The sequence below is a fragment of the Macrobrachium rosenbergii genome, chromosome 2 (genome assembly GCF_040412425.1).
Source record: "Macrobrachium rosenbergii isolate ZJJX-2024 chromosome 2, ASM4041242v1, whole genome shotgun sequence".
Taxonomy (NCBI): Eukaryota; Metazoa; Arthropoda; class Malacostraca; order Decapoda; family Palaemonidae; genus Macrobrachium; species Macrobrachium rosenbergii.
Window position 1 is genome coordinate 60,041,771 of NC_089742.1, and position 17,500 is coordinate 60,059,270.

General features: G+C 35.9%; 1 protein-coding gene across 7 annotated transcripts in view; it reads right to left on the bottom strand.

Moving 5' to 3' along the window:
- Positions 1-17,500, bottom strand: part of LOC136847557 (optomotor-blind protein-like) — a 379,535-nt gene that overhangs the window by 227,985 nt on the left and 134,050 nt on the right. For 2 of the 7 annotated variants that reach the window (XM_067119306.1, XM_067119296.1), the window contains exon 1: positions 4,437-5,843. The exons of 1 other annotated variant lie outside the window; for it this stretch is intronic. In XM_067119306.1, the coding sequence (XP_066975407.1) occupies positions 4,437-4,885 (449 nt within the window). In that variant the 5' untranslated portion in view covers positions 4,886-5,843. Of the gene's footprint in view, positions 1-4,436; positions 5,874-17,500 lie in introns of those variants that run through there. 4 more of the 7 variants (XM_067119290.1, XM_067119285.1, XM_067119312.1 and 1 more) reach the window with 3 other exon arrangements.

The window sequence follows — 17,500 nt, forward strand, 5'->3', positions numbered from 1 at the left end:
ACACAAATATACATATACAGCCTACATATACATATATATGTAGGTATATATATATGTTTGTGTATATATATATGTGTATATGTGTGTGTGCATCTAAGTATGTATGCTAACAATATTTATACTGGTAAACAATTTTATAAATATAATCGCAAATACATGCAATTCAGCACATGCTTGTAGTATATGTGAGTTTACACATGTATGAACTTGAACGTACATATCTCAGCAAAAAGACCACAAGAGAAGTAAATGAAGACGATACAGAGAGAGAGAGAGAGAGAGAGAGAGAGAGAGAGAGAAGCATGTTGCAGGGCGAATGGGGATAGAGTAGTGTGTGTGTATGTGTGTAGTGGTCTGGAGCGAGATTGCAATAATGCCTCCTCGGCCAGCTTGCGCAGGTCCACCCCGGTATCCTCTCTCTCTCTCTTTCTTTCTTTCTCTCTCTCTCTCTCTCACTCCCTCCCATCACAGCTAGTTCGACTCGGCGAACAACACAAACTCCTCCCCGCTACCTGCCGCTAGCGCACCGCTAATACTGCATTTTCTCCGATACAACGACGATTTCGCGGAGCAGAAAATTCGAAAAAACCCGAAGACATGATTACATGGGAGAAGAATATTTCATACACATTTCAGGACTGACTAAAATCCGGTGGAAAATTTGTAGCGCCTCGTAGTTAAACATCTATCCAGCGCTCAGCGATGCTACAGGCTAAAAAAATCTAATAAACGTCTTTGAATCAGTGCATAAATATGGGGAAGTAAATTAATATAATCAGAATTGTGCATCACACTATCTGATTTGCATAAACAACTAAAACGCCTGGAATACACAAGAAATTATTTACGTTCTGAAATCAGAGGCAAAATTTTTTACTGATCCCCTAGCAATTATTGTAAAAATGAAAATAGACTACTATTGATGTAATTTGTAAGAGCTCAGTACTTTAATATGAACGCCATAAATTTACATTTGAAGACCTGGCTTCTGTATAGGCTAATACAGGAAAAATACACATACAGTACCCTATGCATATATATATTATATATATAGATGTGTGTATATATAATATATATATAGATGCGCATATATATTTATACATATATATATATATTACATATACATATATATATTATATATATATATATATATATATATACATATATATACATATACATATATATATTACATATTATATATATACATACATACATACATGCAGACATATATATAAATATATATATTGTATATACATATAATTATATATATACACATAGGCTACACGCACACATATATATATCCAGTTTACAAATAATAATGTATACAGTATATGTATCTTCCAAAGACCTCATAACACTAGAAAATAAAAAAATATTGTTACCAGATCCCTGCTGGGAAAAAAAAATCGGTACTGGCATGACTATTGCACAATAAGCAGATAAAATTTACTACAAAACGCAAACTAATTCCTAAGTTGAAAACTACTATTATAAATCAAATACTGACAACCGGTATTCGATATTTCATGTGAGATTTTTCGAGACATTTATCTATTTACTGTTGCATATGCCAGTGATTATGATCTTTCCAAAATTTTTACTTGAGTGAACAATAGGTTTTTTTATGGGTATTTTCTATGACTGAAGCAATGCATCACCAAATTGGCAGTTAACACAATTTTAACTTACATCGATAGTCCATAAATTTGTAATTCATCGTCATCTTTCGCGTAAGAGGCAAAAGTAGGTACTGCTGATCGGTGCCTCTCCGATCATCGTTAATATCAAAATTATTATGCTTCAGACGAGTTTATTGTCATTATTTTGGCATAGCCCGATGGGTTCGGGAAGAGTGTGAACCATGCCACGACTGCTTTAAATTTATTGTTTTTCAAATTCTTACGTCGTATTTGTAGGCTACTATGGAAAAAATACATTCCCCAAGAATTGCAAAACAAATTAGGGGAAAAAATCTACTTGCACTACAAAAATCTTACGATAAAAAACTACAGGACACGGGAGACATAACACGCAAACTGGGATAAAATACAAAGGAAAATATTATTGTGTAAAAAAAAATTTTAAAGTTGTATGAGTCAGTATAAATAATTTCTTCCTTCAGGAAATGTGGGAAATTAAAGTGTTGAATGTTAACAAATTCATTTTAAAAAGTGATAAATCGGATAAGGGCATAAGTACATCGCAAGGTAGGGAAGGCCTACCCTAAAGACATAGCTAATTTGGATTCGTCCAAATTTAAAATTCTAGAATGGGCGAATTTGATTTTTTTCCTCCCAGTGTCCCGAAGACACTTTGGCCCAAGGAAAGAAATTCGCAGGAAACACACCTACGGAAAGCGAAAACGACTTGCATAGTACCCTTGCGTACATAAAAACCAAATAAAATACCCACTTAGCTACCGGTACACTAAGGGGAAGAACCCACAGCGGTTAGAACCTCCGCTCCGTAGCTGCTGCTGCCCCTCTCCCGCGACCCCCGATAAGAGGACCCCAACACTGCACAGAGTCAACGCATCTCTGTCGTTCCTCCTCTGCCAATTGGACATTTTCCGAAAAATGAACAATCTCGAGGAAAACACTCCCCGAACCACTCAGACCATCTGACAGCAACACGACCTGGACACAGCTGGCGCTGTAAGCCAGCCTCTGATGTTTGTCCCAAAAGTTCTACCAGCTGCGCCCATCACCGCCGGCGTTAGACCGCAGAGATCATAACCTTTTTGCATTTATTTCATAAAAGAGAGCGGAGGATAGTCATGCTAATTCCTACGCTCTGGAGCTATGACGTCCTCCACGGCCAGTGTTGCAAGAGTATGATGGAGTTTATAGGCAATCGAACGCATATACCACAAATGAGTGACTTGAAAAATAAATTTGAGCAACGTGCCTCTTCAATGTGGTTTTACGTGTGCGTGTCTCCTTGGTACGCACACACGAACGGACGGGCCACATTATTTTCAGTCTTGTACACAGGATCGCTTAGTATGCGAGTTGACATCCAGCACATTTGACCGCACTCCAGCGCTGTCTACCATTACATACCATCTGAGAAAATCCACAGGGTAACCTACAGATACCCTACGCTAACGCGTGTATAACATATCCTTCTTCCGGTGTAATACAGAAACCTCCGAACACGACTTTATCCCTAACGCTCAAAAGCACATGCCCTTCCCATCCCGCTGGGATTCCTTCCCACATCTCATTCTTTCCTTTCCACCTCTGAGAGAGAGAGAGAGAGAGAGAGAGAGAGAGAGAGAGAGAGAGAGAGAATCTTTCTCCTAGCTCTATTAGGGTACTTGATAGCATCACTTCGGTGCCGGGACTTATCTCCGGAGCGGTAAGCAAACTGATAAATAAACATGGACCTCGCTCCTGGGCTAACACACTGCCAATCTCTCCGCCTGCCCAAACTGCCCTCTAACTACTTAATTGCTATGTAAACTCTGTTGCAACCGATCGTTACTGCATAGTAATGACAGACGGTTTTTACGGAGGCCTTTCCACTGGCTATTTCTGCAGTGTTCCATATGAGGGAATCGGTACCAATTAAGCCCTTTAAGAAAAAGCGTACTATCGGCTAAAATAACAGAGCAATAAGGCGTTTGTTGTGAAACACAATTACTGAACCTGAGGCAACGACGACAAATATTATTCCAAGTGGAAAAATAATATTTCTGAAATGCGAGTCATGTATGTACACGGAGAGGTGACACAAACATTTATTTTTAAAACTATTCTGTCTCACAATTTATAAAACATTTAACTGGGCAAATATTTCTCACAGAGTTCACTGGGCCCCAAACGATTCACAGTCAAGAAATTACTTAAGTGAAGCATTGGACATTAATTATTCTAATAAAAACAGATTCTATTACCATTCCTAATTATTCCTGGGTGTTTTCAACAAGCAACTCATTATCTGAGACATCCTGTATACAGGATAAGATCTCTCTTTTCACACGTAAAAATTGCTCTGTTAATGAACAGCCTGGCCAGAAGGACCACAATCTCTATGTCCCATCTCTACCTCTAAGGCCTCTTTCCAGCTCTTGGTAAATTATGTACTGAATTTTAGCACAACATACAATTCATTATTCTGAGGGCATTTAAGATATATCATTGATGATAAAATATACTACAAGATATTTTCTTTGCAAGATATTTTCTTTGGCTGTCCTTTATAAACACCAGCCAAACAATTTTGTAAAATATGATGGATATTATAATTTACTCATTAAACAGAGCATATTATAAATTTAGCCTCTCTTATACATGAAAAGAAAATTTATAATTGTTGTAAAATATGAGACATAAAAGAATTAAAAAAAAAAAAATTCTACAGGCTAATCTGAATCTCATGAAAAATAATAACAACATCAGGACAGTTATATAAAAATCGAAGACGATTCTTACCTGCCGGATTTCGTGATGACCATTTCGGTGCCCAGTTTATGAAACTTCTCCCACAGATCTTTGCACTCGAGGGTGACCTTTGGGTCGTCCACCACCCCGTCTTCCTCTGGCACCAGCGACCTGAGCGGCCGCATGTGGGTTTGCGAGAGGACATCCTCGGCGGTGGTGAAGGGATGGCCCAAGTGACCGGGGAACTTCGGGAGGAAACTGTAAGGATTGGGGGATCCCGCCGCTGCCGCTGCTGCAGCGGCGGCAGGCAGCCCCAGCGACGGTAGATACGACGGCGATTGCGTTAGGAGCGAATTGACACTAAAGTCCGTGGGTCTTTGGAGGAGGAACGGGTGGTATGCCATACTGCCGCCCACGCCCACGGGGGTTAGAGGTGGTGGCGAGTTGAGCGGGGAGTTCAAGTGTTGGCTAAACTCCTGTTGCGAATTGTCGAATCGCATGAGGGCAGCTGATGAGGAGTGGGGGGGGAGGAGGAGGCAAGACGACACACTCTCACTCTCTCTCACTCACACGCACTCTGGAACACCATCACCGCCACCACCACCCACGCATCACGCCCACACTTTCCACCCACACCGACGAAGGAGAATTTCAAGACCTGAGAGAGTGTGAGCGAAACGAGACCTCCAGAGCGAAGAAGAGACTCCCAAATTTCAACTTTTCTTTCACTGAGCTTCTGAAACGATTCGATGTCGTGGCCACGGTCTTCTCGCTCCTTTGGGGTTTCCAAGCACAACAAACAAAAAATAAATTCACGGCAGCTCAAACTTTGTGTTGTAATACAAACTGAAAAGAAAAAAATTATCCCCAAAAATTATCTTTCGAAATCACACCAGTATTTCTTAAAACATTTTCTTTCGTAAATGGTTGCGCTTCACACTTAGTAGATTACTCTCCTCACAGCCTCCAGATTGCACTATCGAAGCAGAAGTAGTTGTATTTCAGGGACGAAAGCCTTCAGCTTTTTTAATGGGTGTAAAGAGGTGTAGGAGGCAAGGCGTGGTGACTGACACTTAGGACGTATAGGCCCTCGGCCTTCCTATCGCGCGTTCGCACCTACACTGGCGACCACCAAGTCATGACCGCCACACCAGCCCCCGACACCCGCCAACAATACTGATTGGTCCGTCAACACCCGCTCAGCCAATCACCGAGCTCCGGAGGCGGAGCATCCGCGTCCCACGTCACACCTTCAGGCTTGCCGATTGTGATCAACTTCACACGCACATGACCACATTAAAAAAAAGAAAAAGAAAAAAGAAAATCTCCACTGGTTGCTGTCTACCGATATCGACAATCGACAGGAACGCTATCCAAGTCTGTAGCTTTCTGAGGGCCTTATTTTCTCCCACAGTACGCAGCGAGGGACGTTTCTATTCCCGAAAAACTACAGACAGCGGCAGAGATTTCGAGGCACCGAAGTGAATTAATCCGCGGGCGTTAGAAGTCCCGCCTCGTGGTGCGAGTGAGGGCTGGGTTTCCCAGCAGTTATCAATATGTACTAGAAATTAACTAACATCTCATTTCGTTCGTCCTTCCCTTGCATTCCCCTGCCATCATTTCACTCCTGCAGAGCGTTATCCTTAAAATTCTCTCTTCCCTTGTCTGCGAATTCGCCTCCGAATAGAAGGGTTAGAAAAAATCACAACAAAACAGGGATGGAAGTGTAGGGTGGGCGCGCGGCTTGGACAGCTTGAAGACCATATGGGCGGGGCTTATGACGCGGCCACTGCCTACATCCGCGCCGACACCTCCCACCGCCACCACTCCAACACATGCCGAATAAAAAAAAAGTGGTTATTTATTTGAAAGAGTCCTATAGATGTATGCCTTTCGACAATTGGGCATGGCACAAGTTTTGCCTCGGTTCTTGCAAATATCGTCGAAGATTGTATACAGATATACAGGACTTGCTAATAGCAATATATTGACATGTAAGGTGGCAAGTGTTCGAGGTACTTCTCAGGGGTGTCGCGGCGCCTTCTCGAGTGTCCTCTCGGCGCCCTGCTCAGCAAATGACGAAGCAGGCCACTCGGGGCGCATAAGCTGTGTTTACACGTAGCCACTCAGCGAGCATACTGGCACACCCTTCCATCGGCACCATTGGGAGAGAAAGAGAGAGGGAGAGAGAAAGAGAGAGATAGCGATGGGCTTTAGCGGATATCAACAACAGCGAAGGAATATACGAAAGGGGTCTGTGTCGACATTTGTGGCCGCTGTGGTTTCATTTGTGGATGTGTTGGTAAAGAATACGCCGCTCTCTGGGTTTAACTAGATTAAGAGACGTCAACTCGAGACTTGAAAATCCACACATAAAGTGGTATCGAGGTAAGCTCCTATCGGAAGGGGCCTAGATGGAAAGGGCCACAGCCAACTCCCTCCCTTCCAGCCCACAGGAAAGAGCGCCCAAGCCGAAGTCCCTCGCTTCTCGTGTAATTTTGACAAAACCATGACAGTTCGCAAACCTTTAAAAAGCGTCCAGGTAGGTCCAGTGCTACGCTAGGAACATAGCAGACGACGATGATAAACAGTGATTTGCCTTAAAGCTCAAACCCCTCTCCGGGCCCCGTAAGCATAATCCCCCGCCCCCTCCCCTTCCCCGATTCCATTCAATTACTCAAATCCTGTTACTGTAACCCATAATGCCCCCATTCCCCTGTGATCCATCAATAATCGCTCTCGGAGAGGAGGACGCCCTTTGGCCTCTGTCCTGCTCCTTCAGCGTCTCGCGACGATAACGGAGAGTCACCTCGAGTGTATAGGTCCACCCTACACGAAAAGAATGCTTTTATCGAATGACCATCTTCCAAGTTCGGTCACCATTTGTCTGTAATGACTCTCCACCATTACACCCTTACATCAGATACTAACGACAGCAGTCATTAATCCACGGGGAGAGAGAGGGAGGGAGAAAAACAGACATTTTATACATTTATGATGGAGAGAGAGAGAAAGAGGAAAGGAAAAAAACTTGTTCACATGATGGAGAGAGAGAGAGGGGGAGAATAACAGACATTTTACACACTTATGACGTTTTATTAACATGAATCGTTATCTACACTGTCTGTGTTATTTCAGTGAAATAATATGATATAACTGCAAATTATGCAAATAGGGCAATTATTATTATTATTATTATTCTTAAATGTAATGAGGTCATCTAAGCTGCCATACACAGTTTCACAATACTCCAATTAATATTCTCTTTCACAATACTGCAACTAATATTCTCTTTCACAATACTGCAGCAATAATATATCAGCACAAATTTTCGCGTCTGAGATCCAAAGTTGTTCTCTTGTAAGTAATAATATCACCATAACATTTGCAAACATATTATGTATTACGTGTCTGAATTTTATCCAATAATATTCAGCCATGTTAGAGGAAACAACTTTAATTCAATGGTCTGGTTAAACTGTTAGCTATTATTAATATTAAAAAAAATAATAATAATCATAAACTACAATGAATGCTTTTTACACATTTATCTTAGTCGGTTGACTTTTATAATCTCATCGTGTTAACTAAACTACCACTATCACAAAATAAGGTTTAGCTATTAAAAATGAAACGTCCATAAACAATAACTGCCATTTTAATTTCAATTTTGCAGATAATGTCATTATTTGTAATCTACATAAACATAATTTTTATCTAAATTTCATTTACTATACACATACAAGATGCACATGTAAATTACAAACTGACTGTATGTTCATACACGTTTCCGCTCCGAGTGTGGAATATTATGAATGAATATATATATATATATATATATATATATATATATATATATATATATATATATATATATATATATATTAACTCGTTACAACTAGATATACTGATCCAAATGTAACACATACTGCCTTTCTTTCAGTTCTTTAATGCTGAAAGCACTCCCCGATGTGGGGTTCAGGTATGGAATGCAATTAATGTTATCATACATATTCACATATATGTCTGTGGTGATATATATATATATATATATATATATATATATATATATATATATATATATATATATATATATATATATATATATATATATATATATATATATATATATATATATATATATATATATATATTTCCCATTAGGTGCAATTGTAAAATTTAGTCTCATACATACATACATATACACATAATATTGTGTGTATGTATATATATATATGTGTGCATAATATATATACATACATACATATAATATACACATAATATATATACATACATACATATAATATACAGTATATATATATATATATATATATATATATATATATATATATATATATATAATTTAAGTACATTGTATAAATTTCGCGTATACACATATTACAGTAAGATATTCAAACAACTGCATATTTTATACGTGTAACTGCAGCCCTCAAGAAGGACTTCTAATTCCATATGAGGAAACCAATGTGAAATCTGCAAGTTATCATTATATTACATAAAGTCCTAAGTTACTTCTCTCATAATGAGCATCAAAACAAAGTACGCGCCGAGAGAACCCAAAAACGTTAATAATTAATATCACATTTCATTAAATGAGACTGTCTCATACTCTATCAGAAGCCATCACATAACTGCCAGTCTCTGGTTTTCATTTATCGGGGAGACTTTCCCCACGGCTGAATCACTATGATCATGAGTGTAAGATACTCGGCAGCAAAAGACAGAAACTAAAAGAAATATATTTGTCATATTCTGTTAAGTTGAAAACATGTCACACATAGTCAGGATGCGAATTACCTGTATTATTATATCATTCATCTCTATAGTTTGTGGATTCTTTGGTTGATAATCAAATTTTCCCTGCTATAAGACCACACAATTATTATTAAATCTCCGAGTTAAAACTACAACTTTGCACATTGCTTGACTCAAAGGTACGAATCAGTCCTGAATGATTTATGGACAAGACGACAGAAATTTCCACTTCTACCTACAGTATGTGTGATGAATTTCACTGTATCAGCATTGCACACTCTCTTTTAAGACTTTTTTTTTTTGGGGGCGGGTGTGTTTTCTCTTCCTAGAGGGGATATATATCAGTGCCACAGTGTATGTACCTTGTAGAATATTACTTTAAACAATTCAGGCTAGTTGCATAGATGCATCAAGTATTTATAACATACACAGTATATACATACACATATATATATATATATATATATAATATAGATAGATAGATAGATACATAGATATATGTATATACATAATACAAATCTATATATATATATATATATATATATATATATATATATATATATATATATATATATATATATTTCATATAGTTAACTAGTTGAGGCCTATTGCGACAAGCGACGTTGAAGGCAGTTCTTCTTATATATATATATATATATATATATATATATATATATATATATATATATATATATATATATATGTATATATATTTATGTATATATATGTATATATATATGTTTTATATATATATATATTATATATATATATATATATATATATATATATATATATATATATATATATATATATATATATATATATATATATATGGGGAAATGAAACGGTTTAATTTTCTCAGTGGTACATCTGCATGTCCACATCACGTGTTTTTGGACAGTCTTTCTCGCAATCAATTCCTACTGATTGCGGTTGCTTATGTAGCGTTCACTATTTTCTGAAGGATCAGAAAATTGAGAAGTGATGTCTTAAAATTATGGACTCAAAATGTGACTAATGTAAATACATACATATATATAAAATATATATATATATATATATATATATATATATATATATATATATATATATATACATATATATATATATATATATACATACATATATATATATATATATATATATATATATATATATATATAATATATATATATATATATATATATATATATATATATATATATATATATATATATATATATATATATAGAACCGATGCATCAACTGACTTGTGTTCTTCATAGCGCCGATAACGATGTGGTCAAGACACCAATCATTCCTCTAAGCCTGAAAGCGTCCCCTTGGTTAAAGATGTAGGCCGAAGTATTTTTCTCTCTCTCTCTCTCTCTCTCTCTCTCTCTCTCTCTCTCTCTCTTTGTCTTGCTCTCCTCTCTACCATCCCCCTCCCCGACTCTCTCTCTCTCTCTCTCTCTCTCTCTCTCTCTCTCTCTCTCTCTCTCTGTTCTATCACTCTGACTCTTTTACGTCGGCAACATGGGAAATTGCGATACTGGCGATAGGTTATCACTTCCTGTTTATCTGTTTTTCTTTTCACACGTTACTCTTCTTTCCTCCTTCTTTCTTTCGTTCTTCTTCATGTATTTTGTTTTATGGCTTTACTTCATGCACCGGGCGCTTCTTTCTTTCATCTCCGGCGATAAGAAACACGCGCGTTACAAAAGCGCCTCTCGCTTTAGAAGTTACAAGTTGCCGAGCTTCCGAGGGTAAACTGAAATGGCACTCTCGATGTTTCTCTAACATTCTGCTCCTCCCTTACCACCATAATTAACCAAAAGGTGTAATTAGTTAACTCCCTGACGAGAGAGTCAATCCTTTTATATGAATTTCCATACGTCTTCTTTGTCACTTTATATAATTGGGGGGTTGGTGAGGGTGTATGTATGTATGTATGTATGTATGTATGTATGTATGAGTGTGTGTCTGTGTTCAGAAACAAAAAACTGTAAAATTAAAAATACTATTCCTTAGAATTTAGGAACGGTGTTCTTTTCATAGGATTGCTGTGTTGTTCTTTGCAAAGACGTGAATATACTCCTGTACACACTTATTCTTTTCTTCATGTATGGAATTACTACACAGAGATTCAGCAGTGAGGTTATGAAATACCGAATTCTTGTTCTTCACTCTCGTTTCTTTCATTAGGTAGCTGATCTTCCAAACTCCATTCTATTAACAACAATTACCTCATTTGTCATTCCGCTTCTTTCAACATCAGCGCTATCGAAGGTAAAATGCATGTTTACAACAACAACAACAACAGCAACAATAATAATAATAATAATAATAATAATAATAATAATAATAATAATAATAATAACAATAATAATGTCATCGTAACTGTCTACTTCACCATATTCAATCAAAACGCGTTTGCATGCGATAATATATAACTTAATTAACTCCTTCTTTCCGTCACTATCTAGGCAGAAAATATAATTTTTAATATTAATTGCAATTTTCTAGCATCTCCCGAATATGTTTTATATTTCCTTAAGGTTTCGTTAAAATTAAAATTTGGCCAGTTAGCTCTAACAATTTCTCATGAACTAAAGGAATATTGTTTAGCGTTTACATTTTATTCACACTATTAATATATTTTGCTAGGAACCTCGTCAACATTAGTTGTTTTCTATGGAATAATGACGATTTAAATTACTCTCTCTCTCTCTCTCTCTCTCTCTCTCTCTCTCTCTCTCTCTCTCTCTCTCTCTCTCTCTCTCTCTACTCTAAAGGAGCTTCTTCCCTTTTTTATGACACCTAATTTCAACAACGTTTTAGCGTTAATTTTCCTACACTTGTTAATTATCCATGTTTCTTATCTCACATGTGCTGTATAATTCAATTTATTTTTGTTTTACTCGGTCACTGGGTTATTTGTAATTTCTAGCAATATCGTTTATTTTGCTCTTTCAACCTTATCTAGTGAACATAATCTCAGAACACACACAACAGACAGAGAGAGAGAGAGAGAGAGAGAGTGTGAAAAGCCCTTCGTTTCCTATAGTAATCTAAAAGTCCATCATATGAAATCAGAAAGTGAACACAGGTAAAATGCAACTGGTTGTAACTTTAAATTCATCGGTATATATTATGTGAATATATAAAAAGATGATTTAAAATTTCGCGTAAAATTACTTTCGCTCAACGTTTAAATACACAAGTCATTCTATAGGAATCTAACAGATATGCGTGTTACCTTCTTCCATATTCCCATGGATTTTACTCCATGTTTTCCCTTCAGTCCCATTTATACAATTGTAATGTCTTTCAGCGTTAGCCAGAATCATTCCCTGTGAAGTTTAATTTCGACCTGTCTCTATCCTACGTAAGACTATAGGTTGACATATATATATATATATATATATATATATATATATATATATATATATATATATATATATATATATATATATATATATATATATATATATATATATATATATATATATATATATATATATATATATATATATATATGTCTGCGTGTGTGGAGTGTTGTATGTATGTGTTTGTGTGCCTGTTCAGAAACGAAAAACGGTAAAACTAAAAATACCATTCCTTAGATTTTAGAAAGGTATTTTTTTTCTTTACTTGTTTTGCTCATCTTATGTGATTAGATTTTGCATATTCTCATGTTACAGCATGTAAACTTTTTTTCTACTTGCATAAATTTTTGTTGCTCTATAATTCATAGTTTTCTAAGATATCTTTTCATAATGAATACAGTCTGAGCATAAATTCCAATAGCTATTTTAAAGCTAAATGTGTATGTGCATGTGCTTGTATGTGATTACATACACAAACACGCATACGCATACATAGATTTATGTACGAAGGAATTTCTGTGCTAACTCTCCTTTATGGAAATGAAATGCGGAAGTTGAATTCAAGTGAAATAAAAGGTTGAAAAATGTTGTAATGAAATATAATATATCGTACGTGTGGCATAAAAAGACCGAAAAGTTAAGAAATGTGGAGATACGTAGAATAAATGGTAAAATGTTTACCTTCCGTGAAAAGATGGATCAGAATATTTTTGAGATATCTTACTTATATGGAAAGAATGAAGGACGAGGAACGAGAAATTGGAAAGAAAGGACCTTGAGTGTATGGGGGTCCGACGTGATGCTGATGAACATTAGGTGAAGGAAACGGTGAATTTTGCGAGAGTTGTCTGTACTGGGGGTTCATCCACGATTCAACAGTTAAAGTACGAATGTGACAGCAATCGCTGTTTCTTTTCCTGGATCAACCCCTTTTACAGAAAAGTTCTTTAGTGATATATATATATATATATATATATATATATATATATATATATATATATATATATATATATATATATATATATATGTATATGAGAGAGAGAGAGAGTTTCTTATTCATCTTTCCAGGACTCGGCGGAAGTCTCAAACGAACTCGGGAAGAGAAGAGAAAAGCAGAGCAAAGGAGAGGAGCAAAAGCAGGAACAGAGGCACATCGCCGCCGCCGCCTCCTCCTCCTCCACCTCCTCCTCCTCCTCCTCCTCCTCCTCTCCTCCTCCTCCTTACCACTGCCACCCGCTGGTCTGAAAACAAACAGGAATTACCCAGCGCTGTATTTTGGCACAATTACGACCAATTATGATTTGCACTAAAGCGAAACTTCCACAGGTTATTAGAAGCATTGACGAAGAAACTTTAATTAAGAGCGGGGCGTTGGATTTAATTAGGTTTCGAGTGAACAAAGAAGGATTAGCTTCTGGTTCTAAGTGGATGGTTCGAAGGGGAAAACTAAATAAAAAAAAAAGAAAGATGAAAAAAAGAGAACGCCATGAATAGGGAAGGTAGGTTTCTGTTATCGCGTAATTATCCTTGATTACGGAATCCAGGAATTACAAATCAATGACTTTCACACACACATAAAACAAAGGCAAATGCACAAGTATACACGCATGCGTCGCCAATCGCCACCAAGCACGCATGCATGCACGCCGTTGTGTCTACAAGCATTTCTTGAAGAAACGGCACTTTATCTTAGATCTTGGATCTCATTTCTGACAGTCGTTTCTCAAATGACAAAGAGGAACCTTGAGCAAAGGTGTTTTGTGAAATTTTCATAATGCATAAACATTTCACACACACACACATATATATAATATATATATATATATATATATTATATATATATATATATATATATATATATATATATATATATATATATATATATATATATATATATATATATATATATATATATATATATATATATACATATGTGTGTGCACGTACAAATATACACACACATTCATATACAAGGAGACTGTTTGTCATTCTTGAGGAAGACTTCCAATGTACTACAGAATGTACATTTATGCTGCTTTGCATATATATATATTTCCCGAGCAACTTTCCATTTAACACAGCGTATAAATATATTTATGGTTATTGTCTTCACAAGACTGTTTGTTCTGTTAAAATCTTTTTATTGTCATTTTCTTGATATTGTTTATGTATTTTCATAATTATAAATTCTTCATGATAGCTTTAGCAATCTACGAAATAAAAATGAACTAGTTCTGGTGCAGTAATGCTCTCTCTCCCTCTCTCTCTCTCTCTCTCTCTCTCTCTCTCTCTCTCTCTCTCTCGCCACCCACGACGTTAAAATAACGGAGAAACAGTTACAGTACTTGGAACGCACCGCCTGTCAATCTCTGACTTCACAAATAACATTTTTTTTTACAGAACAATTTAAATTTGTTTTCATAATCTTCTGTTGGATCGAAAACATTACGTACAAGCTGTGTATTACCATATGAACATTTACTAAAATATAAAATGCGGATAGAATATAAAACAAAATTGAGGGCAAAATTTAATTGACATTCACCTGAAAATGTTAAGCAGATTACCTCGCTGTTGCTGGTAATCTAAGCCACGCCATTTTTGTATTTTGTTTGCAACACAGAGCAAGCTAGAGGCAAATTTTTTGAGGACGCTTATTTGCATAATGATAGGGTGTATTTCGTGTATCGTTTTCACGTGCAATACCATCAATTCTCATTAATGGACTTTCGTACACCTTAGGATATATTACATTTTCATAAAAACGCGGTTTCCGTTTGTAAATATAGACACCAATCGATTGCATTATTATGCATGTGTGCATAATTGTACAGCCATTCCCTGAATTATTAAATGTAAAAGCGTGCACTTTCTCTATTCTGATTTTATAAACAACGATTTTGTTTTAGTGACGTAAAGAGAAAATACTTCGCTCTACTAAGTGATTATGGCTTATGGCCGACGCGTTGAAATATAGTCACTGAGTAAATGCAATATCATTTAGAATGAACTCGTACTAAAGAGCAGAAGGCCCTGGCCTGAAATAAATTCTCCTGTACGCGCGCGCACACACACACACACACACACAGAGTAACGCCAAAAATATAATTATATATGATGCGATGTCTGAAATATATCATTATACGATTCACCGATAACTACGGTTCACTGATACCTATTGCAAACCGTGGTCAACAACAACTTTAATGACAAAAACAGAAAAATAAAAGTAGTCTGAGGCGATGAGCTATTACAGCAACCACGACTCGTCTATAGACATTTAACATGCCTTAACATAAACCAGGACATCTAAACTCTAAATCAACATATGACAATTATTATAATTTTTATTATGAAAATTTTGATTTTGCCAAATCGATCTTACAATCACATTTTCCTAAATCCTTTATTCCTCCTCCTCCTCCTCCTCCTCCTCCATCTCTCCCTCAGCATTCCTCCCCCTTCAACTGCGATGCAGCTCTGCATTAGATAGCAACGGACCAATGATTATGGGAAAATCTCGTCGTCGACTCTTATACTGAACATGGCGATTACCTAATCAGGGCCCGTGAGCCACGCATTTGCCCATTACGGAAATTGCTGGGGGAAAAGATGATGATATATAATGTGTTAAATACTTGAACATTAATGGAATAACCCAAGGCTGAAGGACGATAACGTCTGACCCCTTCGCAAACCTTTAACGTTCAAAAAAAAAAAAAGCTTAGATTTCGTTACACATTCACTTACAGAATCCTTAAACAAAGGTTACTCAGAGGAGGAAATCTTTCATGGAGGAAACTGTAAATATGCTTTGAGAACGAGTACTATAACAGTGATGAATTTACAACTCTTTAATTAGGCCTAGATAAGAAGATTCTTCATGGAGGTATTTAAAAATTCTTAATTAGGGTCTACGTTAGGCTAGTCCTCATAAACTGAAAATTTAACATTAACGATAATGAGGATGCTACAACAACTGGGATAATAATCTTGACCAGGTAAATTCGTATTTTTTTAACAAGGCAGTTTGCGAGTTACAGACTGAAGAAAATTTTACCTGAGCTAATAATAAATAATAATAATAATAATAATAATAATAATAATAATAATAATAATAATAATAATAATAATAATAATAACAATAAAAATAATGCCAACCTTGATATTTCTGTACCAATATTATAAGAAAGAACATGATTTGGAATATAATAAATATTTTGCATTACATCCTGACACTGGACTCTGAATTTTTACATATACTTTTATTATTATTATTCTTGTCAAGTGTGTTATGGGTTGTTGCCCTTTTGCTATAATTATACGAAGACAGACTATAACTTCTATCTATGTAAGTTAGCAGAAGAAAAGGCCATCAATCACGAGTTCACTGAAGACCTGTGTATTTATTGCAGGGATATCTGAGAAAAGACGGGTGATGATATTATATAATAATGCATATATATATAAATATATATATATATTTTATATAAATATATATGCATATATATATATATATATATATATATATATATATATATATATATATATATATATATATATGTACAAACATACGCACACATAGAAAACCACGATCTCAAGGCCTTTATTGCATATCCAAAAGATATTAAGGAATAGTCATATATATATATATATATATATATATATATATATATATATATATATATATATATATATATATATATATATATATATATATATATATATATATATATATACATATATATATATACCATTCCTTAATCATCTCTGATTTCTAGATGTGCTTTCTACTGAAGACCTTCAAATCACGATAAATTTCTGGATAGATCTTCAAGCCCTAATCCCGAGTGAGAGGAACGTCCTTCCTCCCCTCCCCCTGTCTTAGTGAATGAGAACGAGAGGTTCTCGAGGCCCCGGAGGAGAAGGCCGTGTCGTGACTTTTTCATTATAATGAGGTGTCCAGATGGC